Raw genomic sequence first — 22811 nt, forward strand, 5'->3', positions numbered from 1 at the left:
TGGTAACTGTAGGGATATCTGTTAGAAATCATCCATCATGTTGTTGTCTTTGAGAAATGTTAATGTGCTATATAGGGATCTCATTAGTTGTGGAGTAGCCCTTGGCGGTCTGTCAGGTGCTTTGAATAAAATTTTCTTTTGCTGACATTTTTCTGAGTGTTTGCCTAGTTATGAATCTGTTTAATACTTGGACCTTCCCATATAGTCTTTCACTGACATTCCACATAGGAAGTTTAAAGAAATTCCTCCAGCACCGTCTGGTCCTTCCTTAGCTTTAATTGCTTTTATTTGAGGTCCTCTGGTTTGTGGATATGCCTTTAAGGTATTCTCTTGCATATTTTCCTTGACTTTAGAAGGCAGAAAATCAAGGGCTTTTTAATTAATACAGATCCTGTTCCGACCTCTCATTTCCCATTGTAGGTGTCTTTATTATTTTTGATACCATCTTTTGTCTGTTTTCCAGTTCTTTGATATTTCTCCAGGAAGATGTAAAGTGTAGACGTTGCAGATAATTGCATCCAGTGCTGCATTTGTGACATCTCCGGCACTCAGTATGCTGCCATAATGGTCCCTTTGGATTTGAATTTCATCTCGTGCTATATCACAGTCCTTGTCTTCTTTGCTGTTTCCCACTGAGTGGGTGGTTTCAGATTTCTGTCTATTATTACCACAGATCATTTCTTTGATCAGTGCCTTTTCAGCTTCTGCCTTTGAGATCCTGAAAGGGATGTTACTACATTTTTATACAGCCTACCAATTTATTCCCTGTTTGATAGTGCTGACTAATCCTCCTAAAAGTCTGGTTTCTAATCCAGGTATGTTATCAGCTAAAATGAATGAATAGAGGATTTTCTGTTTACATAATATTAAAACTAGTCAAAACTTTCAGTCACTTAGATTTGCCTCACAAAAGCTTCTCACATAATCTTTCTAACAAAAATGAGGTTACATATGGCTTTTTGTTTGGTGTTTGCCTTTGTGTAACCATTTATCACACAAACTTCTATACATGCATATGAATTTGTCTTAATTTAAAAATTCAATTTGCAATACCTTTGCATTACAAATATGAGGCCAGATGTTTTTGTTTCTTGTGCAAGTAATCCTGTCTACTCAGTACTCTTAAATATTTAAAGTTGGAACAAATATATGATTAGTAGCTTCCTGCTGTAGCTTCCTTTTTTAAGTGGAAAGGATGTACAAAAACTGTAAAAATGGTTCTATAAACTGTGATTTGAAAGCAAAGAGCTTCAGTCTTTCATTGCCATGGTTTGATATTGCAGTAACGTGATGGATTTTACTGAAACTTCCAAAAGCTGGTGTAGGTCAGTGTGGTGGGTTGGCCTAGGCTGGCTGCCAGGTGCCCACCCAGCTGCTCTCTCACTGCCCCCCCTCAGCTGGACTGGGGGAGGAAATATGATGAAAAGCTTGTGGGTTTTGATAAGGACGGGGAGAACGCTCACCAATTACCATTATGGGCAAAACAGATGACTTAGGGAAATTAATTTAATTTATTGCCAGTTATTAACAGGGTAGGATAGTAAGAATTAAAACCAAAACTACAAACTCTTTCTGCCCACCCCTCCCTTCTTCCAAGGCTCAACTTCACTCCTGACTGTTTTACCTCCTCCCTCCCATGGTGCAGGGGGACAGGGAACAGGGCTTGTAGTCAGTTCAATACGCTTTGTCTCTGATGCTCCTTCTTCCTCACACTGTTCCTCTGCTTCAGCGCGGGGTCCCTCCCATGAGAGACAGTCTTTCATTAACTGCTCCAGCATGGATCCTTTCCCCAGGGTGCCGTCTTTCAGGAACAGACTGCTCCAGCGTGGGTCCCCCCATGGGTCACAGGTCCTGCCAGAAAACCTGCTCCTGTGTGGGCTTCTCTCCACAGGCCACAGTTCCTGCCAGGAGCCTGCTCCAGTGTGGGTTCTCCACAGGTGGATATCTGCTCCACCATGGACCTCCGTGGGCTGCAGCGGGACAACCTGCGTTACCATGGTCTTATCCGGGGCCTGCAGAGGACTTTCTCCTCCAGCACCTGGAGCTCCTCCTCCCCTTCCTTCTCCTCTCACCTTGGTGTCGGCGGGGCTGTTTCTCTCACGTTTCCTCCCTCCCCTCACGCAGCTGCTGTGCAGCGTTTTTTACCCTTTCTTAAGTAAGTTACCGCAGAGGTGCTGTCAGCGTTGCTGACGGGCTCAGCTTTGGGCCGTGGTGGATCTGGTTTGGAGCTGTCTGGAGCTGGCTCTGTCCTGCATGGGGGCAGCTCGTGGTGTCATCTCACAGAAGCACCCCTGCAACCCCCACCTTGCTGCCAAAACCTTGTCACGTAAACCCAGTACGATTAGATTAGTGTACACAATTAGTTCATAGTGAGAATTTCACTTTCAGTACATGGGAAGAAGTCTGTTTGTGAATTCGGAGGTCATCCTTCTTTGTGAATTTTGAGGTCATCCTTCTTTATGGAAGCATCAGAATGAGTTTATTCACATTTCCCTGTAGTCTTTCACTGCAAGATGAACTTAGAGGAGAAATTATGATACTCAGCTATCAGCCTTCTGACTATGGAAAGTAAACTCTAGAATACTTTCAAAGTAAGGCCCTTTTGCCCATCTGTGTTGCTGTGGTAAAGTTCATTAAACTTCTTGGCCTCAGGGAGGATAACTGTATGCCTGCAGTCTGAAGGGCACTTTTCAGACATCCCATACGTTGTCCCTTGCGTGGGTACGTCCCAAGTCATTCCATGGAGGCAAAGGATCATTGCAGGGTTGTTTATATCCCATTCTTACAAGACAGAGGGAGAGAAGAGAGAATTCTTTGTGAAGGGATATTTCAGGTTGCGATCACAGAACAGAGCTGCAGAGTTTTAGGCATAAACCCTGGCATGAAGACCTCAGTTGTTTGCAATCAGGATTTTGGAACTCTTCGTTGGGAAGGGAGGGAATTGGACAGTCAGGGCAGTAAGAGGTAGGCACTGGAAGACAGAACAGATTTAGCTCTGATGTATCCATCTGGACATTTTATCTTCTCGTGCCATGGGTAACTTTTTGCATGTTCTCCGCGGGAAAGCTGTATTGCTTTACTGGGAATTATCCATGAAAGGCAAAGTAGAAGTGAGTATCTCAGCACTTGGTACTGAATAATTACGAAAAGTGAAAAATTATGGGAACTCAAAGCTGACGTTACTTTATAATATTTGTTGAGTTCTGGGTAATTTATCAGTAGACAAGCCAACAGAAACATCTTCTAATTAAGGATTTTAGTGCACGGAAGGCTCTCGCCCACTCCAATCCTTTACTCTTAATGTCAGTGTTCCATATTCTGCAAATATGTCTGTCCAGCCAGTACAGCCTGTAATAATCACTTTGGTTTTTTTATTTCATGTAATGCGTTGGCTTTCATTTCTGTTCCTGTCTCCTGGCATTAGGTGGAGTGGATTTCTCCTTTGTGCCATTGCAATGCTCCTTGTGATATTTCCCATGTTTACCTTTCCGAAAAAGCTCCCTCCTCGACATAAAAAAAAGAAAAAGAAAAAGAAGATGAACTCCGATGATGTTTCAAGTGATGATGAAGTGATGAAAGAGAAAACAAATAGCAAAATACAAGCAGACAGTGCAGTTCCTGCCTCTATGGGATTTGGAAAGAATGTTAAAGGTGAAGTTTGTTTTTAATTTTTAAATGCTTGAAATTTTGTACATGGGCTCATCTAGGATTGTATGAGTGTAATTGAAGGCAGAGTTGTGACATCCTGTATTTAATACTATGTTTGCTATTGAGATTTTAATAGATGGTTATCCCCTAAAGTTACAAAATGCAGTGATGCGTGTAAGACATCCATTTACTTAAATTACTGAAGTGTTTAATGTGCACCTGCAAAAAACAGGTAGCTTATTTCCTATGGTTATAGGACCTCTATTAACAAACGTATGTATATAGCTTACAGTTTATAGATGTCATACTTGCTTTAAGCTGTCCTTCATGGAATAAAGTGCTGTTCCAAAATATAAGTGAAACAAATAAAAAGAATTCTAGTTGGTTAGTTCGATTACATTAATGCATTTGTGTAAATTAATTAAGAAAGGTTATTTGTTTCATATGCCTTTCCTGACTATTTTGTACTGCAAACTATTTATAAGGCTAGGACAAATGAATCCTGCGGTGATTTTGAAACAAAAAGAGATCAAAAGATTGACAAGTGGTAGAGATTTTTATTTTATTCAAGAAGTAAACCATTAATGTGAAATTTAACAGTAAGAGTAATCATTGATAAAATGCCATGGGAAGAAGGGCAGTGTTGTTAAAAATTGATTTATGTGAAGCATATACATTTGGAGTCGACAGTATACACTTAACTGTGACATAATATTGAATAGTATAGGACAAGAATGGACATGCCTTAATGCTGTTTTCTTGTCACTGCTGTTATGTCCTGCTTGGATTCCACAATGTGAATGCTGGTTGTGCTGTTTTGTGGTAGCCTGATGAAAGCAATGGGACTAGGAGAAACCATGAAATGTCATTTGTGCCATTAAATGTAATTTGAACTAAAAACTTCAAGTGTTTGTTTGTTGACAGGAACATTAATGTTACTTTTTAATTGGATATCAGTCCAGGATATAATGATTGGCAGATTTTTAAATGACACATTTATGATCACTCTTTACATTGAGGAGTCAAGGCTTAGCAAAACCAGTGTGCTGGTTTTAGACTAAAACCAGTGTAATTCTAAGTAATGTTTGCCCACATGCATACTGATTTGCTCTACATTGCATTTACATCTGTACTCTCAGGGTACCTAAAGTTACTGTTAATTTCTATGGATGTAAAGTAAAAACAGGAGACCAGAATTTGCTTATGGTGATTTTATTAGCTTACAAAACAGCATCTTAATCAAGGCACAGAGCAAACAAGGTAACGCTGCAATTTCAGATCTTTCAGAACCATGTTTTCCCTTTGCAAAGTAGCTAAAAAACCAATGGAGAAGCAAGAAAAGCATGTTGTCTGCTTCCTTCTTTGAAGACGCTTCAGGTCTTGTTGTGTCACTACAGGCATAGAAGATACACAGAAAACAAGCAATCTCTTAGGAGAATGTTTCCTAGTGCTATTTTTCACAGAAATGGAAACTTATGTATATCTCATTTTAACATGCGTTACTTTGATACATATCTGCCTAAATGTGTACCATGCCATCTACAAACCCCTATATTAGTATATTAACAGAGCTACCAAATTAGAGCTTTTCATATACAAAACTTCTCATTTTCTCTAGAGGAGAAACTTCACCATGTGTAACAGTGAGAAGCAGCATTGTATTCCACATGTCAGAGAGATACCAAGCAAGTCAGGATAACGCAGAGAGAAGTATTTTGCTCTAAGCTGATAATAGCTTTCCCATTAGGTGTCATTTACCCTTGGAGGGTAAGAGGGCCTGCAGCAGGAATGTACTATCTAATTATTTTTCAAGTTTAAGTGGGCTTTATGGAATGAGATCATTCTTCAAACTTCTCAGTTGATGTAATTTCGTTTATAATGGGAAGGAAAAAAGGATCGCATGTGTCTAAGTCATTCAGCATTGCTTCTTCTCAGATGCAATGTACATTTTATACTTCCACATTGAATTTCAGGGCTTCATCTTTTTATAGCACCATGGGCAGAAGCTCCACTTAGGCAGCAGCCACGAGACTGATGATTTAGTAGGTCACATCTTCTGCTCTGTACTGGTAAATACAAGTGATGTCGTAGTCTGCAATGACAGAGGTCAGTGCCATTAAATCTGTGAAATCCATGCAACTTTGATAAAGTAAGTCTCCGGAAAGAAACTGTTTTGTTACTCTGGTATGATGTCGTCTTACCTGGGAATCCAGGCAAAATGATTCTTGTCCTGCTGTAACTTGTCCTAAGTTCATGTAAGTTACTAGATGAATGAAAAGAAATCAAAAAGACATGGTGGGAGTGGGCTGGGGTCTTTTTTCCTGCAGTGGCTGCTAGTATAGGCTGAAGAAATAAACCAAAACTGGCTTGATCTGCGAGTAGCCTCCCAACTTCAGTGACCTGAGCTTTATTTTGGCCCACTGTAGAGCTGAGATCGGATAAAATTACAGATATATCTTTGCTTTTTCTCATGTTTTGAGATGTGAGGGCTTGGAATTCAGTCTTATTTGTGTTGAAAGTAAAAAAGTGAGAGGGAGAATGCTTCTGAGGCTGGTATCAAAAGTATTAAATAAAACATTAAATAGGTCACAGGAGGAAGAAAATTGGATGTAGTTAATTGGGAGAAATAGAGGTAGTGTAGATAACATGAGCTAGAGGAGATTTATAATGAAGAAGGCATACATGCAGATAAATCGTGAACCCAAGCAGACAAAACTGCTGTTTTCATTTATTAAGTAGATACCCTTAGGGTTTTGTACCATCGAAATTATATCTGCAGTCCTTTCTACTTACCACTATAATGAAACTTACTGTGCAATTGAATAAAGGAGCAGTGTAAAGAAAGCAAATGTATGTAATACCTAAAATGCACTGATCTGATCTGAAGGGTGCTAATTAATTACACATATTTTGTAGTCTTTTGTTTTTGTTTTTGTTTTTTTTTTTTTTGTTAACGTTTTGAGTTTTATCCCTATGTACAGCCCTTTATTAAATGTGGAATATTCCTGTCTGCCTTTTCACGTCTATCAGCTGTCATATGCTCTTCCCAGTCAGTCCCTGCCGGGGATGGGGACAGGATAATAACGCTTGTCAGGGTATCAGCAAAGGTAAAAGAAGCTTCTGAGGAGCTTGTGGCTGTAGCATAAGCCCACTGCAGTGCTTCCCCAAGGATCTGGGTTGGAGTTTCTGCAGTACCCAAAGATTAGTTGGCAGGGATGGGAGGAGGAAGAGGAGACAGTGGTGTGTGTGTGGGGGTGCTTGGTGAGCACTATAAATGTCAGAGTTCAGCAGACTGTGGGCTGGAGATCCGGCTGTGCCACTGACCTTGAGCGAGTCTCTCCCTCCTTGCCCTTTCTTAGGGCATCTTGGAGAACTCAAAATAGAAGAGGTTGGCATGGCCCCGTGCAGTGATGAGCACTGTTAGCTGGAGCCTCGAGGAGCTGATCTAAATGAAGTTAACAAAGGTAATAATCAGATCAAACTCCCTCTGAACCTCCCTGCTCTTGATGGGACATTAGGGGCTGTTCAGCAATCTGGCTGCCACCCAGGTACTTAAGGCATATCCTGAAAATGCTTGAGGAATCGAGTTGAATGAGGTTGTTTAAATGGTATGTGAGTAGATAATGAAATGAAATACATGGCAAAATATTATTCTAGAACTTAGTGAGTAGTTCCGTGCAAGATATATTTGAAGTAGTTGTGTGTGACTGAAAACGCTCATTTCCATTCTGATAAACAAACCAGAAATTCTGTCTCAAATTGTGGCTCTTCCTTATACTGCGTGAGAGCAGAAGCTGCCCCTGAGACCTTGGTGTGGAGGCTACCTCCTTCAAATTACAGACTTGGGTAGAGCTGTCCAGGCTTGGAGCGCCAGCAGAAGGGAGGTGCTTCAGCTAATATCTACGTCACTCTTGCAAGGGGCTTCGCTGATGGAATACAAGAGGACAGTGCTGTAGACTGGGATGGTTTATTCCCCTGGTTCCCCTTGGGCTAGATGGACAGGAACAGAGATAAAAGAAAATGTATTAAATGAGGAAGAAGGAGGTGAAATCAGAATTATTTGGGTTTTTATTGAAATTCTGTTTTCAGTACTTTAAGAGGTTTGCTTAGAGCAGTATTTGCAAATATTTGTATTGCTTGTGGATTTTTCCTATGCTTTTCCCTTACCATGAATCAAGCAGTGGTCCAGCACACAAGTGAAAGAAAAATACTGAATAGGGAAAAAATATTATCAAAGACCATGAAGGGAAGAAAATTTACAGTAGACTAATACACCAGTCTGGCAAGGCAGATTTCAGTTTACTCTTCGTTACATATTAGTTTATTAAAAAATAAAAAAAATAAATAAAAAAAAAGAAGCTAAGGTTGTTTAAGATTTGAATTACTGCACAGAAGTGTAAACACGTTTGTGACCATACTAAAAGATCATTACAGTTTTAGGAATGTGATTGATATTTATTTGTTCAAATGACAGAATGAGGGAAGATGCAAGTTTTCATAGGTTTGTTTCTGATGCACGCTTGCAAAAACAATAAATGCTTTTTGAAGACCTAAAATTCAGAACCTGACAGGTTTAATAATGACCTTGAAATCAAAGCCTAGGCCTATGGCTAGTCACACAAAAATAATGACATTGAAATGTTTTAAATGCATGATTGATTACACAGTACAAAGGATCCTTAAAGTGTTTAGCATTCTTGCTTTTTACTAGAATTAGTGTGGTTGAAAGATATGAGGTACTTATAGTGCCTTTTTATTACAGGTTTTAAAATTCAGAAGTGTAATACAGATTCTGTCACACAGGATTTGACTATTATCATAAGAGGAATTCGGGGAAAACCTAATTCTGAATATGTATTTTTATTTGCAAATTTCGTACTATATAGCAAATTTTCCTTGTATGCCAGACAGTTACTTTTTATAAATCACAAAGAGCTTCAACCCTCAACGGCTCCAGGTGGTATGTATTAGTGCAACATGCAGGAATAATCTCTGTTGTATTTCATGCCAAAAATTATAGTAATCATCAGAGCTGTTCCCTGAAGAATCCTTTACATGGGTGTAAGAGAACTTGTTGTTATCCCAAGACACTTGAGTTTTATCTATTTATCAGTAGAAATCCAATTTCAAAATACTAATTAGTTTTGAAATCAATAATGACCTTCAGACTGAGCGCTTGGATGAGATGCAAGTAGCAGTCAACAGAAAGTACAGCTCTGTATCCGAACACCAGAGCAAAATGTTCATTAGGTTCTGAAGTTTGTACACTCACATTATGGTTTCCATATATTCGTGTTGGTATTAAATGGTCTCATACTCCTATTATCTTGTTTCTTTCTGTTCCTCTGTTGCAAACAGTGCCACATTAAACAACAAAAAAAAAGCTGTAGGTGATAAAAAACATTAAGATTCAAATAGATGAGTGCTTCTTAATATGATTTATTCATTGCTTATTTCCACCAAATTTCATATTTAACATTTAATACATTTCTTCAGAGGCAGCAAGAAAGCATTTGACTACATTAAAATTATAAAACCTGTACTCATAATGAATTCAGTATAAATTTTGATGATTGGCATAGGCTAAGACTGGATGCAGTCAGACAATTTAGGTGCTAATTTGCAGCCTGACAAGTTTTGACATGACAAGTCTAAATTCTGTTTGCTTTTATACAGATAACCTACTGAAATCAATGGAGAAAGTGAGACAGATTTTTGACTTGACAACTTTTAACATCAATAAAATTCGCACTCAGGAGTTCTTACTCAACACGTTGTATTTCTAATGGGCGCTCTTGTCATTGAATTCAATGGGCTTTGATTCAAGCAGCGTTCAATTTCTGTATGAAGTGAAAAGCAAATGAAAAAACCCACACCATAGTAGGCTAGATATAATACTTGAGCAGAAAATCAGATCTCAGTAGAAGCCCCAAGGAAGAAAAACCATGTTTAAAATCATGCCATCTAATCTGAAAAAATTGTCTTGAATAGAGTTATTATCATTTTGTGATGATAATGTGACATCACTGCACGTCTGAATTAAAAGTATTTGAGTGTTTCTTTTAAATACAGTGTTGAATTTCATGGGGTTTTGATACTTGATTTGTGGATAATTGCAATACCTATGAATGGTTTTTCAATTTAAGTTAATGATGTGCTCTCATTTTTAATTGATTGTTTTATCCCTTCTGAGAATATTAAATGAGTTGTATCTAAGGTATGTTGAGATTCATTGATATCATTGACATAATTTTTTCAGTATGCTTTGGCTGCATCTATTATAAGTACTTTTAAATCATGTAGAAAAATGTTTAATTAAAAATCTTTTGGTTCTCTTTTAAAATTAGTAGTATTATCCCATCTTGCCAAGTGTGGTCCTTGAAGCAGAGAATTACAGGGGGAGTGTATGGTCTTTTCCTCCTGTGGAGTGCAAGACTTAGTAGTCGGTTCAACAGTGTGCTACGTGTTGTCTCATAGAAAGTTTCAAAATATAACATCAGAATAATTCCAAAGTCACTACATTTTATTGCTGTTTTTCTTTCCTTTATAGTGTTACTGTGTAGACCCTGTTTCTTCAGATGGTTTTGTTAGAACAGACCTCAGTTGTGTTTGTGAAAAGTGGGACTGCACCCCCAGGGCGATGCAGTGAGATAGGGTCAGAGCAGACAGGGAAGACTGCAATCCCAAATATGCACTCTCCCTTCCGCTTAGCAAATGTAGCCAGATGCTAGCAAGCCATTATTGCCAGTCCATCTCAAAGAAAATAAATTTGTTTTGCTTCAGTTTGCTTTTGTTTCTCGCTCATTATTTATAACATTCGTTTGTCATTTTTGTCATTTTATAGAGCTTCCAAGAGCAGCTGTCAGGATCTTAAGCAACATGACATTCCTTTTTGTGAGTTTGTCATACACAGCTGAGAGTGCCATTGTCACAGCTTTTATTACCTTCATTCCCAAGTTCATCGAGTCACAGTTTGGCATCCCAGCTTCCAATGCCAGCATCTACACTGGTAAGGCATTGCCACGTAGCGTAACTGTGCAAGGCTTGGCGTTCTTTGACTAATGAAATGAATCAATGTAGAAATGAACCAAAAATGTGCCTGCTAGAACAGATGATTGGATCCAGATTTAGGCATTTGGTTAGATATTCAGGTCATTTTTTGATGTTTGCTATATGTGTTTGGTGAAATATGAACCCATTTATATTATTAAAGGGCTGGGGTTTTTTACATAACCTAGACAGACATTTTCTAGTAGGTTAATGGTCTGCAAGGGGGAAAAAAAAGCAACAAAACCAAGTTAGGAAACCCATAGGCATTACTGCGATTTGTGTGCCTTAAAAGATCTTTTGAAGTTGTTCTTATTTTCTGTGAATTTTATTTCCTCTTTGATCTTTAAAATATCGTAATCTTTCTTTTTTCCCCAGTGACGAGTTGTTTATCTGTCCCATCCTTCAGTTATCTCTCCCCTTCAGGCTGGTGGTTTTCTCATTATTTACTTATTAACAGAGTGCACAATGATCTAGTCTAGACAGGAAAGCTCCCCAAATCCTCTCCCACCTGTCATTTCAGGCCTGAGACCCCTCTTTTGCATGTATATCACCGCCCCCGCTGCCGCAGCAACATACAGCCAAGTGCAACTTCCAACAGAGCTATAAACCACAAAATTTTAAGCTTCTTACTGCTCTGTGGAAGGGAGAGATGGGAACTTCCCTGGGGAAAGGGGCCAAAATGTTGTGCAGAATTGGGGCCCATGTCATGCAGATCATCTCCCTTCTCTCATCAAAGACACTTGTCTTTATAAGCATCTTTTTGACTTCTCCATGGTGTTTCTTGTGTAGAATAGATGCTAATTGCTAGGCAGGTTAGTTCTTTGTGCCCTGTACTTCCAGATACTGTGCCTGAGAAGGAGTGACAGAGTGGGGAGCGAGTTGTGGGAACGGGGAAGAAGTATGGGGGTGAAGCTGCCCAGGGGCATCAGTTAAGGAAAAGACAAAAAGTATCAGAAAAAATACAGAAGACACAGAGACCACACATGCAAATAATTTGTCACCTGCAGTGACTGGAAGGAACACGAGGAGTCTAGAGTTTGGAGGGGAAACTTCAGAGAAGCACCGTGTGGTGACTTCTTTTTGAGAGCTTGCTGGGATGAGATTTTCTTTAGGGCATGAAATCCCTGTGTTCTGTATATACGAAGGAAACATTGATTGATGGGACCATGATTCTATCTGAAACTTAGGGTAGCTACACACGCAGGGGAGCTTACTGTAGTGAGTCTTGATGGGATTGCTACTCTGTAACCTGCTTCATTTTCAGGATAAACCAGAAACATTATTGCCAGACAAAATATTCAACAGCCAATACATTAAAAAAAAAGAAAAAATTACGTGACCCTGTCCAGAGTGTGAAGCTATTAACATCTATTGTTTTCCTGTTATAAATTACTTGATAAAGACTATTATAATGAACCAGAAGAAGCTGATGAAATAGCTCAGGCTGGATGTGGAACATGGACAAGTGAGCACTGCTTCCACAACCCCAACTCCTACACTTAGCATTAAAGTCAACAGTAGTTACTAATTTTATAAATTAATTTCGTGGGAAAAATGAGAAAAGGAAACCTGGAGATTCTGTGTTAGGTTGCTACTGGCTAATCTAGTTTACAAAATTCTGGTTAGCAAAAGGAGGACTTACATGCTATTTATATTACTACATCTGTACTTCATATGTACATTGCCAGCTGAATACATGTGCTTGCTGAATCTCTTTGTGTGACCGATGTAAAGTTTTTATTGGTCATTTTCTGTCTCAATTAATAAGCATCAATTCTTTAATTTCTTTATGTTTTTAAACAATCCTGTTATTAATCATCAGCAAAAATGCTATGTGCCAAACTTCATGTCTTGGATATGTGCAACTTGTGCTGCAGTCTTGCCTTACTTGGATTTTTGTTTTCCATTTGTAGAGCAGGTGTCATTTAGACTCCAGGTCTCAAGTCCAGAAAAAAAAAAAACACAAAAGAACTTTAGGTAACTGGTAGATCTTAGACAAATCCAGGTTAGAATTTCAGGTGCTTTGCTAGCAGATTTACTTGCAAAAAAGAGTTGCAATTTAAATGATGTGTAATTGGAAGATCTGCACACTATATATTATAAAGCACTGTTCTGGTAACTTCTGCTAAAATGGTTGCAAACACATTGGATCTACTTTTAGTTTTAGAAAAGGTATAATACGTATCCCAGACAGAATTGATTTGAAAATCTCCATGGTATTCCCTTTGGAAGTGTAGCCTGCTTAGCAGATACTGCAGTTTTCTGTTCCCAGGCTATTAGTAGCTGTTAAGATCATCTTTTGCTGCTCTGGAAAGGCTCAAGTGCCACAGCATCCTGACAACAGCAAAAAGGACAAATCTTGGAAATTGCTGACTGAAAGCCAATATTGCCTCAGAGCACTGTACCCAGGAGTGTATTTAGCCCATGCACAATTCCTATAAGCCAAACTGTCATTGTAAAATGAATGAGAGTGCAGTACAACAGCTTAGTATCAGATTTTAAGCTTTATTCCTCTAAATGCCTTTGAAAAAGAAGAATGCATGTCCTGATTGGATGTACAGGCTTTGCTTTACCCTGGAAGCTCATCTGGAAGTGTACTGTAGTGGCTGCGTTTCTTTGACAGGACATCACTTCTGATTTCACAGCCCCTGTGGAAGGAGAGGGGCATTAAGATGAACAGTTTGTACTTAAGGGAAAAGAACCTGTCTGGGCTTCCTGATACATAGGAGGGAATGAAGCTTCTCTCTGGTGCCTTCACCACAAACAGAAAAATCTGTTTCTGCCCTTCCAGTTTCTCCCAGAAAGGAAGCTTTTCCATCTCCAGATCCACTTTGCATGGAAGAATTGGTCTTTATATTTCTTCTGTGTAGGCTTTCCTTTACCTTTCCATCCTCCTGAATGAGAGCGAGCCTTTGCAGGCAATTTTCTCAGTTTGTTCTCCTTATTTTTAATGTTCTGATCTTCATGGTGTGGTAGAGGATGGATGAAAACAGCAGTGCAGTATAACTCACTAATGGAAGGACCACTAACCTAATACCTTGCAAAATGTTCACATGCTCAGTTTGACAAGGTAACACACAGACACACAGAGTCTCAGTTCTAGAGAAAGGCTTTTCCAATATCTGTGCTCTCAAGAGAATAGGAAAGAAAAGGTAAATTCAGGTCCGAAAGAGGTTAAGAATTCAAAGCTAAGCTGTAAGGTGGGTGGAAGGAATAATAAAATATTGAGGTTAATATATTGTCAGTAATCCCTTACCTTGGGCTAGATCCTTAGTTCATATAACTGTTGTAGCCACAGATTTGGTCCATGGAATTTGCTTCACCTGACAAAGGTGTTTGAAGAGGCATTGTGAGTGATCCCAGTGTGCCTTTGGTGTGGATGTTGGCTTCTCTGACACAGATTTTGTAGAGCAGGGCATGCCTGGTAGACTCAGATGGCTGAGTTACTGTTTTCACCCAGAGAGAACATTTTCAGTGCAAGTGAAAGGATTTGCATTATTTCTTTCCCTCGTTCATATTCAGTCATTGAAATGAGAGATATAACAGCTCGAGAGAGATAACAGCTTTGAACTTTGTGAAAATCATTTAATTCTGCTAGAAAGATTTATACATTTAATTTCTGCTCTTACAAGAAAGAGTGATTTTTATTCTGTCAAGGGTTATTATTAAGAGTCTTATTCATGAAACGACATCTTACTTTATAATGCTATTGGTGATAGCAGAATAATTAAGGCAGCAACTACTTTTAGCTCTTCCTTTTACTTTCACGATCTCAAAATTTTGATAAATATAATGTCCCCTTCACCTTTAGACAGATGAGTAGAGAATGAGAATGCTTTGCAATAATACTAAAGAAATTTGCAAGTGATAGTTTTACTGGCTTCTTTAAAAAGAAAGACCCATCATCTTCAAGAACTTGGATTATAAGTTTAGCTCCTTCTCCATAGATGCAGCTGCCAGAAGTTGTTCAAATTCCATATTTATGTGGAATGCATCTTTATTAGCAAAGACCTAATTTAAAGACCTCACATGCCAGTGAGAGCAGAAGCCAAGGAAAGAGAAGAATTGCAAGACATTTGCTGACTTAACACCACCTCACAGCCTGACAAGCAAGGACAGCCCGGCAATGTGTTGCTCAGCTGCCACCTTATAACTGCAGCAGCAGCCCAACAGAAATTTCATAGGCATGTCTTTTGTGTCTTAAACTTACCCTAATACTATTGCTAATATCTTAATTTCTTTAATCATGCTTGATCAGTTTACACTGCACGTGGCTGTGCTGAGATGAATCAGGCTGTAGGAAACTCACTCAGCTTGAGGAAAGTATCTAGAAGGCAGAATTTGCAGCCAGGCTCCTGCGTGCACTCCCAGGTGGGCAGGCTTCTGGGGTGCTGCCTGAGGTTAGCATTTGTGCTTCACTGGAATTAATCATGAGAGTACGAAGAGGAAGATTGATGTCCAAATCTGGGTTTCTTCAAATTTTCAGTAGTTAAACTGGAGCAATATGTAGGGCTTCTCCCCATTCTAAAATAAATACAAAGCAATGTTTCTGCTTGTAAGTACAATAGTTCTCTCATAGTGCTTTGGCTGCTGGTAATATCATAAGGAGGCTTTTATTAATTCTTTGACAACACTCCAGAGGTTTGAAAATTCTGACTCAGTTTGCTAGCAGAGAATCAGACAATGGAGATCTTAGTGCAGCATTTGCAGTCATCTAATTAGGGAATGAAACCAATATTTATGTTTTATACCATTTCAATAGGTCCTGTTTTAATGTTGCTTGAATTTCTTCCTGGCAGGTGTGATTATTGTCCCAAGTGCTGGTGTTGGTATTGTCCTAGGCGGCTACATTATAAAAAAACTGAAACTCGGTGCGAGAGAGTCTGCAAAGTTGGCTATGATCTGCAGTGGTGTATCTCTGCTGTGCTTTTCAACTCTCTTCATTGTTGGATGTGAAAGCATTAATCTAGGGGGAATAAATATACCTTACACGACTGGGTAAGTGTCTTGGAATCATCTGTGACAAAAACAGCTTTTTCCAATAAACCTGATAAATGTAAAAAATGCTGATGCCTGATGTACTGAAGAAGCCACATGTTCAAATGAGAACTTGGTGAGTGTTGTGAGATAAACACATGCTGTTAGTATGTGGCCCTTCGGTTTTACATCTAGTTTATAATGAAGCTTATGTAATAGCTCACCTTTTCAAGGAACGGGAAAATGTGTTAACGGAGTTCAGTGATTTTTACAGGAAAATAAGAACAGTATCCTCTGTAGATTGCTCACAGTTTAGTTGGTGTTTCAAAATGTTTTACTTTCCGCTCTTGAAAATTGTGAAAATACTAAAGGGATTCTAAAGATTATTTCTGAATAAGTTTGTTCATTATCACCATAGTAGTGACGCAGGTCTACAGTCCCTATTTGAGAGAAATCACTTGGGCATGTGCTGTCGATGTTAATGGTGTGCGCTGCTTCTGAACCCAAAACTGGTTGTCTGAATGCCCTCCAACTGGATCATCATCAAGACAGCAACTAGATCATAACCCTTAAAGATATACTGAGAATGAAGAAAGTGCAATGAAAAAGGTGTGGATGTAGGAAGGTATTGGGAATGAGGGGTTTAGGCTGTGACATTGAGAAATGTGTAGAAGGGCATTTTAAAAAGGATATTTGTAAGGAAGACAGTGTGGTAAAAGTTGTGAGAAGGAGTTTCACTGGAAGGCAATTCATTAGAAGCCTGATACTGAGCTTTCATTTTCTTTCTTATTTTGCACATTAGCTTTTCCCCAAAATTACCTTTTTCATGTAGCTTAAACACAAGAACAGAGTGTTTGAAGAGTTCAGTCTTACCTGAAGCAATGTTTTTCCCTTTGCTTTTACATCCAAGACAACATCTGCCTTTTCTTTATGGCCAGATGCTGGGTATCAGATCCATTTGAATTTCATGCTTTTAAGGCTCAGCTCTGGTCTCTTAATGATTTAAGGTTTGGAAGAGAGTGTAGAAGAAGTGTGGAGCAGGAAAAGAGATGATCAGCTGGGGAAAAAAAGAACTTCAGTGGGGCAGTGAGCTAGCAAAGTGAAAAACAGAGAGGAAAAATGAGAAACAAGGGAGGAAGAAAGTAAGCACTATTTACACAGAGAATATTTTGCATTGCGTATTGCTGGATGTTACTACATTGCTGTCAAATCTTAATCCTAGAGCAAGAAAAAAGAGCAGCTGAAAGTCATGAGCTGATGGAAGGCTGGTTGACTCCTTTGTATTCTTAATACCTAGAGTTAAAGCTTGGTGCTGAGGGGCTGACTGTAGAAGGGAGTAGCATGGTGATATATCCTTGCCTGAGCATAGTGGATTGAAGATAGAAAGAACAGGGATGTGAAAGGGGTGGGATGCTTTTGTTGTCCACCTTCTACTGATGTTTGTGACAGCCTGTGGATGTAGATGAAGAAATGAAAGTTATTATGAATTAAAACAGAGATTTCAGATTGAAATTAATTGTACCATGTGGCAAGTCACAATGTCCCTGATTGGCTAATGAGAAGGCTATAGTTTTCTGTTTATGAACAAGTGCTGTTTAATTTAAATCTATTTCTAAACTGAAGACAAGGCAAACTATTGCTGTGTAACACATACCCTTTACACTGGAATTGCAAGAGTATCTGTTTTGGGTTTTTTTTTTCAGTAGTACCATGTGTAGTAAATATGTATCATTAATTGAAATAGGCATCTTTTCACAGCTGTTCTGAAAGTCTGCAGTAGCATTACTTCTTTTCCACCTTCATCTAACTGTTTTTATTGAGAAAAGAGGTGAGAGATGGTAATGGCAAAATTCTCAAAAGTGTTGAGGTATATCAACTCTTTCAAATCAGTGTATAAGTTCAGTATGTTTAGACTATAATGTCATCAGAAATTGAGAATTACCAGCATGTTATAAAGCATGATTCAGGAGTTTGCAGCACCAGACTTATATGATTTTTTTAATGCAGAGATCAAATCCAAATTTCTAATCAAAATTATAATAAAGAAGCAGCACTGAACATAAATTCATCTTGAATATCTGGCATGGTAAATATTCTCTTAATCCTCATGGTCACTCATTTGATAGCTTCAAATCATTTACTTAGTAAGAGAGTTCTTTAACTCAGACATCAAAGAGTGTTCTTGTTCATGTAACAAAAAAGCATGCTTTCCTTTTGAGGTTTAATAAAACACATACTTCATTCTCTAGTTCCAGTGCAGTGCAGTATATGGACATCAAAGCCAGTTCAACAGGCTAGATCGGGTAGGAGAAGCAGTACAACTACTTGGTTCAGACTAAATGTCTTGCCTGATATTCTACCTTAGCATGGATATGCCAGGTCTGATGTCTGAGCTATACCTGTGCTGGCAGCAGCCTGGGGATCTCAGCTGCATTGGGCAGTGTAGACATACCCTGCAGGAGTTCACTTCTACTGTACTTCTGCATTTAAAAAGTAGGTTTTTTTCTTTGATGAACTAAGCCATAAACCAGTACAGAGAAGGATAAACTGGGGTTTAGTTAACATAGAAGTACGTGTGTACCAGTACTCAGCGAAGTAGGCAATGATATTTCATAATTCAGTATGTTTTGTAAGTCAGTATTTTTCTAGCTGTACCAGCTGCAAGGAAGTGGAAGGGACCTGAAGGCACGTACATATTAGAATACATTTGCAAGGGTTTTCTGCTGTTTTATGTTGGGCACAAGCAGTTTTGCTGTTGCTGGTGTGTCGTCAGCAGTTCTGTTATCAGGAAGGTCAAGGGCACCTCTGTATTATACAACTCAGCATTTTAGAACCTGTTTTTCTGTTCCCCAGCCTTGTCTCTGAAGGCGCATTTGATATTTGAACATAGTGTAAGGAGCCTTATGTCAAACCACGATATGACATCCCTTCTCTTGCACCTTAACCAGCATCCGAATGGGAAGTTCTGAATCCGTGAATTGTCTCCTTGCCCAGGCAGCTTTTGAATATCTCCAAGAAGGGAAGCTCCACAGCCTCCCTGGGCAACCTGTGCCAGTGCTCGGTCACCCTCACAGGGAAAAAGTGTTTCCTGATGTTCAGAGGGAACCTCCTGCACTTCAGTTTGTACCCATTCCCTCTGGTCCTGTCACTGGGTACCACTGGAAAGAGCCTGGCTCCATCCTCTATGCACCCTTCAGGTATTTAGATACATTGATAAAGTCCCCCTGAGCCTTCTCTTTTCAGACTAAACAGCCCCAGCTCTCTCAGCCTTTCCTCAGAGGGATGCTCCAGTCCTTTCAGCATCTTAGTGGCCCTTTGCTGGATTCTCTCCAGTATGTCCATGTCTTTCTTTTACTGAGGAGCCCAGAACTGGACCCAGCACTTCAAATGTGGCCTCACCAGTGCTGAATAAAGGGGAAATAGCAGAGATGAGCTGCCTTCGTTGTTTGTAGACCTGTCTCCTCCATCTTTTGTGGTATAAGGCAACTAAAACAGGCTCCATGGGGAGCTTACTCATAGTGACAGATTCCTGGATTAGTTCAGATCTGTCTCTCACATTTCTGATATGTAATGAATCAAAACAGACCCTTTTTGATTGCTTTCTGTTTTGATGCAATTAAGGTTTAGTTAAAGCATGTGCTTGATGTACTGAGGCACTTCACATAAAAAGAAACACATTCTATTCTCTCACTTGTACAGCGCATTTGGGTTTCTGTTATTCTTCTGTCTCTTTCAGTCCAATCAGACAGTTGGATCCCTTAACTTGAAAGCAGTGACTAATTGGATCAGAACAATAACAACAAAGAAGGAATCCAGCTAACACAGTGAGAGGGTCCCTTGTTTGACAGCTACACAAAAATTGCATCATTGCTGTGATTCCAGCTGCTTGCCAGCAAGGAGACTGCAGATCTCTACTATCCAGAATGTCCTTTAATACCAAACCAAAAATACTGCTATCAAATTAAGATAATCTTTATCATATAACCTAATATTAAGTTTATAGAAATTATGTGTGAGGGGTTATCTCCTTTCCTTTGTGTTCCCTTGGTCCTGTAGATTACTACAGCGATCTAAATAAATGTGAATAAAATCACGTGCAGAACAATTCTTTGTTTAGATGTTACCAAAATATAGTCAGGCACTGTTTGTTTGTTTGATTGGCTTTTTTAACTGCATTTCATTTAGGTTGTAGCCTTTTTTTTTCCAATATTTGTGAATTGACTGCCAGCACAATGAGATTTCAGTCCAAGGCTGGGTGTCTGAAGTAACAGATAACAGCTCTGAAAATTCCAGGCAGTAAATCTTACTTTATACTTTCCCTTTTCTTACTTCACTCCTATATCACAAGCCTTCCACAGAGTAATAGTTGGAGAGGAGAACAGGTTTTAGAAAAAAAATATTAGGAAGTAGAGTCTCTTTTGTTGTTAGTCACATCTAATAAAGGTCTCCTCTTCATTAGCTTTAGCAGCATCGTGTCATGGAGACACAGAACAGTCTCCCCGAGAAGTGAGCAAATGCAGTTTTTGTCAGATGGGATTTTTTGGGTTTTGTCCTAGCACACATGTTTAGCAAACTTGCAGTTGAATCTTATTAATGAAAGGAGCAGTGTCATTGTCTGTAATTAAAAGAATAGCTCAGGAAACGCTGTGTGCTGGGGCTGGTTTCTGTTAGTGCGCTCGTGCATGATGGGTGTCCTTGGCAGCTCAGGTGCAGCAGCTCTGCAAGCTGACAGCACCTGCACCCACTGAAACAAGCGGGGCAGCTGTTTCTCAGACACCCCATGTGTTTGCATCAGTGGGTGCATTGAAACAAAGCTGCTTTTCCCCCAGGCCAGCTCACAAGCAGGGCATACGAGCTTCAGTGCAATTTCCATAACAGCCTGCTCTTCCCGGCTGTTGCAGGTGGATCTGCGATGTGCTGTGCAGTGAATCAGTGCTCTGTTTTCTTTTGTTGAGTGTGGGCAGCCTCCCAGTGTCAGAAGGTGGGATTAGTAGAGTGCTTTGGTTCAGTTTACTGCTGGAAAAATACATACCTTCAAGAAAAAATTATGCCCTCCTAGTAGAAGTGTTCATAGAAACCTCTTATAATATGTGCTATGTGGTAGATCACAAGTGATGAAAATGGGGTTATGTAGATAAGTGTCAGTAGAGATTTCATGTCCCCAGCATCTGAATTCCTTTATTCTTCATTAGTTTCTCATCATTGAAAGAGGAGTGAACAATGAGTGAACAGTAAAGGTAATAAAGATGAAAGCATGAACCTCTTACAACTCTCTGATAATGGGCTTTTGAAACAGAATTAATAGATGATTTTGTGTATCGCGTGTTCTTGAAAGGATGAAAAAAAAATCTCTGTGTAAGGCATTTGCTGTAAACAACAACAAAAAAATCCCCTAAATAAACCTTACAGTGATTTGCTGAGGTACAAAAGGTGATGAAAGCTGGAGAGACACAAGCTGCAATAGCTTGTTACTAATTTGAACATACTTGCTTTGTGTATCTGTAAATGGAAGGCTTCTTCTGGGGCAAACAAAAAAATGCCCCTGAGATTAAATTATCACAGTGATCTCAGTTCAGTTTCCAGTTTCATGCTTCTCATTTCTTGCATGCCTGATTTCATTCACCTTTATTTTTAAGCTGATTTCCTAACTTCTGTGTCATGGTAAAGTTCAGCAGCGCAGCTGAAGCGAGTTAGCCGTGTAAGCGGAGCGAGCCCAGGAGCAGGCTCTGCTGCCTGCGGAACAACACGACCCATCTGCTGCAGAGAAAGGCTTTAGGTGACAGAGGGGTAAGAGGGGAACCCGAGCTTTTCCTGGCAGCCTGGGCTGTCCCTGGACGTATCCGTGTGCCGGGAGGCAGAGCCCTGCTGACAGCCGGGACGCGGGCACGAGGGTCGCCCAGGCGGGCTGGGGAGTCCCCGCTTAACCCAAGTGTTCAGGCATCTGGGGCATCCCGCTCAGCAGGCTGCCGAGGAGCTGGTGAAACTCCAAAAATGCTGCCTCTCCAGTTGGTGTGAAAAACTCCTGTCGCTGTGCTGCTGAATTCAGTATGTTCCTGAGGAATGTTTTGTAGATTTGGTGTTTTCCATTGGAGAAAAGGTTCTGTTGAGAGATTACTGGAACAGTCTGCTTGTGGCTATATGATGTGTTGCTGTGTATTGCTTTCTGGAATCCAGCATGATATAATAAGACAAGTTTCAGCTGATAGCTGAGAAGGTGACAGAACCAATACCAGTCCTAGATATTTAATTTCCTGCTCAAGCTGCAGCTTGTTTCTAAAACTGTGACTTGTTTGTTTATGGTGCAAGAAAGAAAACACTCAGAAAGGCTTTGGTGAACATCCAACTAGACCATAAAGTATAAAGGAGCTACAAGAGCTAAATTTGTGAACCTGATTTGTGTGATCAATAGATGGTTAATAAATATTTAAGAGCTACTTAGTAACATCTGATCAGCTGCAAAAGCGCCCAACTGGAAAGCCAAGCATATTCAGCAAAAGCAAATAGTGGTGTATAAATACATTAAAAATGAGTCAAGTGGAAACCGGTAAGCAGCAGTCGTACTGCTTAGCGTCACTAATGACAGGAGGTGGGGATACGGCCAACACCGGTGACAGTCGCTGCGTGTAGAGTGGCTCCTGATCTCTGATCTAGTTGGGTGGAGAAGATGGGAGCAGAAGAGCATCCCTTGCGGTCCGTGGGGTAGCTGGGAAGGAGTAAGTCTGATGCTAACTGATTACCTTTGCAGTGGTCCTGCCCACACATTACAGATGTGAAGACAAGCAAACAGCAGCCCTCGTGGGGCTCTGCAGCCATGACAGTCTGTGAGCAAGTTGTACAGGATCTTGAGGATGCAGCCACAAACCCAATCCAGATTCCTGTTCAGCTGCTGCCTGGATAAGGAGGTGCTAAAATTCCCTGGATATCTACTGATCTGCGTAGAGCAAAGATACTTGAGCCTAGTTTTAAACAGCGGTGGCCATTGAGCAATACTGAGAGCAGGGCAAACAAGGCAGCACAGTTAATTCAATATTATGCTGCAGTGCCTGGTGTGGAGAGGTTGTGCATACCCAACATTATTCCCAAGGCAAGATTTTTGCCTACAGTTCATGTGCAAATATTCGTGCCTCAACAGAGCT

At 39.8% G+C, this 22811-nt stretch overlaps 1 protein-coding gene across 1 annotated transcript in view; it reads left to right on the forward strand.

Annotated features, from left to right (window-relative positions):
* Positions 1-22811, forward strand: part of SLCO5A1 (solute carrier organic anion transporter family member 5A1) — a 78307-nt gene that overhangs the window by 36603 nt on the left and 18893 nt on the right. The window contains 3 exon segments of the mRNA XM_032995118.2: positions 3425-3651; positions 10493-10657; positions 15498-15696. Coding sequence (XP_032851009.2) covers positions 3425-3651; positions 10493-10657; positions 15498-15696 — 591 coding nt within the window.

This window comes from Tyto alba, unplaced genomic scaffold, assembly GCF_018691265.1.
Source record: "Tyto alba isolate M040663 unplaced genomic scaffold, T.alba_DEE_v4.0 Super-Scaffold_9, whole genome shotgun sequence".
NCBI lineage: Eukaryota > Metazoa > Chordata > Aves > Strigiformes > Tytonidae > Tyto > Tyto alba.